General features: G+C 44.4%; 1 protein-coding gene across 1 annotated transcript; it reads left to right on the top strand.

Annotated features, from left to right (window-relative positions):
* The first annotated feature begins 3071 nt into the window (after positions 1-3071).
* Positions 3072-3881, top strand: LOC100966046 (EP300-interacting inhibitor of differentiation 1-like). Its single transcript, XM_003791500.2, has one exon. The coding sequence runs from the start codon at positions 3118-3120 to the stop codon at positions 3691-3693; it is 576 nt and encodes a 191-aa protein (XP_003791548.1). The 5' UTR covers positions 3072-3117; the 3' UTR covers positions 3694-3881.
* Positions 3882-3953: the final 72 nt, after the last annotated feature.

Raw genomic sequence — 3953 nt, 5'->3', positions numbered from 1 at the left:
TTTTCAATTTCATTTAATTCTGCTCTAATTTTGGTTATTTCTTTTCTTCTGCTGGGTTTCAGATTAGAGTTTTCTTCCTTTTCCAGTTGCCTTAGATGTCCCATTAAGTTGTTAACTTCCTCCTTTTCTGTTTTCTTGAGGAAGGCTTGCAGTGCTATAAATTTCTCTTTTAGGACTGCCTTTGCAGTATCCCAGAGTTTCTGATAGCTCATATCTTTGTTATCATTTTGTTAAAAATATTCGTAATTTCCTTCTTGATCTCATCTCTGACCCATCTATCATTCAGCATAAGGTTATTTAGCTTCCATGTTTTTGTATGAGTCTGCAGATTCCTTTTGTTACTGAGTTCAACTTTTATTCCATCATGGTCTGAGAAGATGCATGGAATAATGTCTATTCTTTTAAATTTGCTGAAGTTAGACTTATGACCTAAGATGTGGTTGATTTTGGAGTGTGTTCCATGGACTGATGAAAAAAATGTGTATTCAATTTTGTTAGGATGAAATAATCTGTAGATGTCTGTTAGGTCCAAAAGTTGAATAGTAAAATTTAAATCTAAAATTTCTTTGCTAAGCTTCTTTTTGGGTGATCTATCCAGCACTGCTAAAGGAGTGTTAAAATCTCCAACTATGATGGAGTTGGGAGAGATCAAGTTGCTCATGCCTGTTAGAGTATCTCTTATAAATTGAGGTGCATTGTGTTTGGGTGCATAGATATTGATAATTGAGATCTCATCATATTGAGTATTACCCTTAACAAATATAAAGTGGCCATCATTATCCTTGCTTACTTTTATTGGTTTGAAACCTATTGTATCTGCAAATAAAATTGCAACATCTGCTTTTTTCTGCTTTCCATTTGCCTAGAATATAGATGACCATCCCTTTACCCTGAGCCTATATTTATCTTTTAAGGTAAGATGAGATCCTTGTATACAGCAGATGTTTGGTCTGAGTTTCTGTATCCAATCAGCCAATCCATGCCTCTTTAGAAGACAATTTAAGCCATTCACATTGATTGAAATTATTGATAAGCCTGGTAAAATTTTGGGTATCGAGTTGCTGGAAAGTCCAGTGGACATTTTTAATCCTTTCACCACTGTGGAAGTTGGAATTTGATCAAAAGTTTCTAAGTGAGTTTACTTTTGTGGTGGAGGATTGCACTGGTCATTATGGAGGATAGGTCTGAGAATTTCCTGGAGAGCTGGTTTAGTTATGGCAATTTCTTCAACATGTGGATGTCATTAAAGTATTTAATTTCTCCATCATAGATGAAACTCAGTTTAGCTGGATACAGGATCCTGGGTTGACATTTGTTTTGTTTTAGGAGATTAAAAGTCGATGACCACCTTCTTCTAGCGTGAAAGGTTTCAGCAGAGAGATCTGCAGTCATTCTAATATTCTTTCCCTTGTAGGTTATGTTTTTTTTACATCTGGATGCTTTTAGAATTTTCTCTTTCATATTAACTTTAGTGAAGTTAATTATGATGTGCCTAGGGGATGTCTTATTTGGGTTGAGTCGTACTGGGGTTCTGAAACTGTCTGCTATCTGAATTTCAGAATCTCTTGGCATATCTGGAAAGTTCTCTTGCATAATTTCATGAAGAAGAGCCTCTGTGTTTTGTGAAGCAAGTTCATGGCCTTCAGGGATTCCTATAAGGCGAATATTAGTTTTCTTCGAATTATCCTAGAGCTCTCTGAGAGAACGATCCATTTTTGCTTGCCATTTCTCTTCATCTTTTAGTGCTTGGGTGCATTCAAAAGCTTTGTCTTCAGTGTCAGAGATCCTTTCTTCTGCCTGTTCTATTCTATTACTGAGGGATTCTACCATATTTTTCAGATCTTTGAGGGCTGCAACCTCTTGCCTCAGTGTCTTGTAATCTTTGGTCATTTTATCTTTGAAATCATTGAATTCTTGAGACAGCTTTTGAATAATTTGAAATTCTAATTCCCTCCTTTCTTTTATTCTGTTAATTTTATTTGCTATCCAGGTTCTGAACTCAATTTCTGACATCTCAGCCATCTGTTTATGGAAGGGATCTTCAATTACATCTGTCCCATCCTTCCTTCAGGGAGTTGATCTACTCTGGTTATTCAGGTTACCAGAGTTTTTCTGCTGATTCTGCCCCATACTGAATTTGCACCATTTGAAGACTGTCCCAAAACCATTCCACCAGTGGCTATCACTGGAGAAGAGGCTGGCTTCCTCTGGTTGCCCAGAGAGATAGGGTATATCTGTGCAGAAAAGCCTCAGAGGTGTGAGCCTTATTGTTCTAGCTGCTGCGGCTGTTGCTCTTTGCCTGGGGGTACCACCTCTTAAGTGTGGTTTCCTCTCCACTGACCATGCTCTTGCAGTTCTTGGGCACCAGGCTCTGAGAACTTGCAGCTGGATCAGTCCTAGGGGGTGGCCCTTGGTAGCGCAGAGTGCCTATGAGCCCCAGTGCTGGGGATGCAGCAGATGGATCAGTCTTGGGGTGGCCCGTGGTGGTGTGGAGTACCTAACAGCCCCAGCATGGGGGAAGCATGGCTGGATCAGTCCTGGGGGAGGGCAGGAAGTGGCATGGGGAATGCCCACAGTGGCATGGAGAACGCCACAGCTGGATCAGTCCCTGGGGCGGCCTGGGCAGTGCAGAATGGGGAACTCCGCAGCTGGATGGGGTGGGTGGCCCTCTGTGTTGTGGAGCCCCTAGCAGCCCTGGTATGGGAATGCTGCGGCTGGATCAGTGGGGGTGGGCAGCCCATGGGTGCGCTGAGTGCCAGCAGCTTCAGTGCGTGGAATGTGGGACTCAAGCAATTCTCTGGCTGCGGGGCTGGGACAGGGCTCCTGGTCCCACAGGGATTGGGGATGCTACTCTTGGGCCTCCTCTCACTGTCTCCGCAGGCAAAGGGGGAAGGGTGGACTGGAAATTCAAGATGGTAGGCTGATACCTGTCTGCCATCTTGCCCCTCCCCTAAGTTTCTCACTCTTAATTCAGAGTTACTGGACAACATAATCCCAGTGGGAAATAAAAAATGCTACCCTTTGAACAGATCTTGAATATGTCATTCAAGAGTTTCTCACTCTTGATCTTCTTGCTGAAAGCGCTTTCCGAGAGGGTTGAGCAGTTTGTTTTGCAGGATGTCGGAAATGGCTGAGCTGTGCGAACTGTACGAAGAGTGCAATGACCTGCAGATGGATGTGATGCTCGGCGAGGGTGACCTTCTGCTGATGGAGGTAGGCAGCGGGAGCCGAGACCCATCCCTGCGTCCCTCCCGCAGCGGGGCCCAGCCGCAGCTCGAGGTGGAAGGCCCGATGGAGGAGGAGGCGGCGCAGCCAATGGCGGCGCCAGCGGGGAAGCGGGGCCTGCCTAACGGGCCCAGCCCTGGGGAGCAGTCAGGCCAGCTCGCGGGCCCAGACTTCGAGAGTGAGGACGAGGGCGAGGAATTTGATGACTGGGAGGACGACTACGACTATCCGGAGGAGGAGCAGCTGAGTGGTGCCGGCTACAGAGTCTCAGCGGCCCTTGAAGAAGCCAACAAGATGTTCCTGAGATCATCCAGAGCCAGAGAAGCAGCTCTGGATGGCGGGTTTCAGATGCATTATGAGAAGACCCCGTTCGACCAGTTGGCTTTTATCGAAGAGCTTTTTTCACTTATGGTTGTCAATCGTCTGACCGAAGAACTCGGCTGTGATGAAATTATTGATAGAGAGTAGTTAAATGCTGTTAAAAGAGGAGGAAACTACCTGAGGAGAGACCCAGCTTGCCACTATCTTTTGGGTTCATTCCATATAGTCCTGTGCCAATGAAAAACTAGATCTGCAAAAAAAACCGAGTTTTTGTTTTTCAGAATAGAAGACAATAGGACAGTGACTGTACAGTTGTGAAAAAGGAAGAGAATCATGAAAGAAAAAGAATCTTAGGACTGTTGATGTCTGTTCTCAAGAATGTCCCAAAACACCTGTGACTTTGACTT

The sequence above is a fragment of the Otolemur garnettii genome, unplaced genomic scaffold, assembly GCF_000181295.1.
Source record: "Otolemur garnettii isolate 467f Iridium unplaced genomic scaffold, OtoGar3 scaffold00048, whole genome shotgun sequence".
NCBI lineage: Eukaryota > Metazoa > Chordata > Mammalia > Primates > Galagidae > Otolemur > Otolemur garnettii.
The sequence above is the reverse complement of the archived record's forward strand: the minus strand, read 5'-3'. Positions and strand labels throughout refer to the sequence as shown.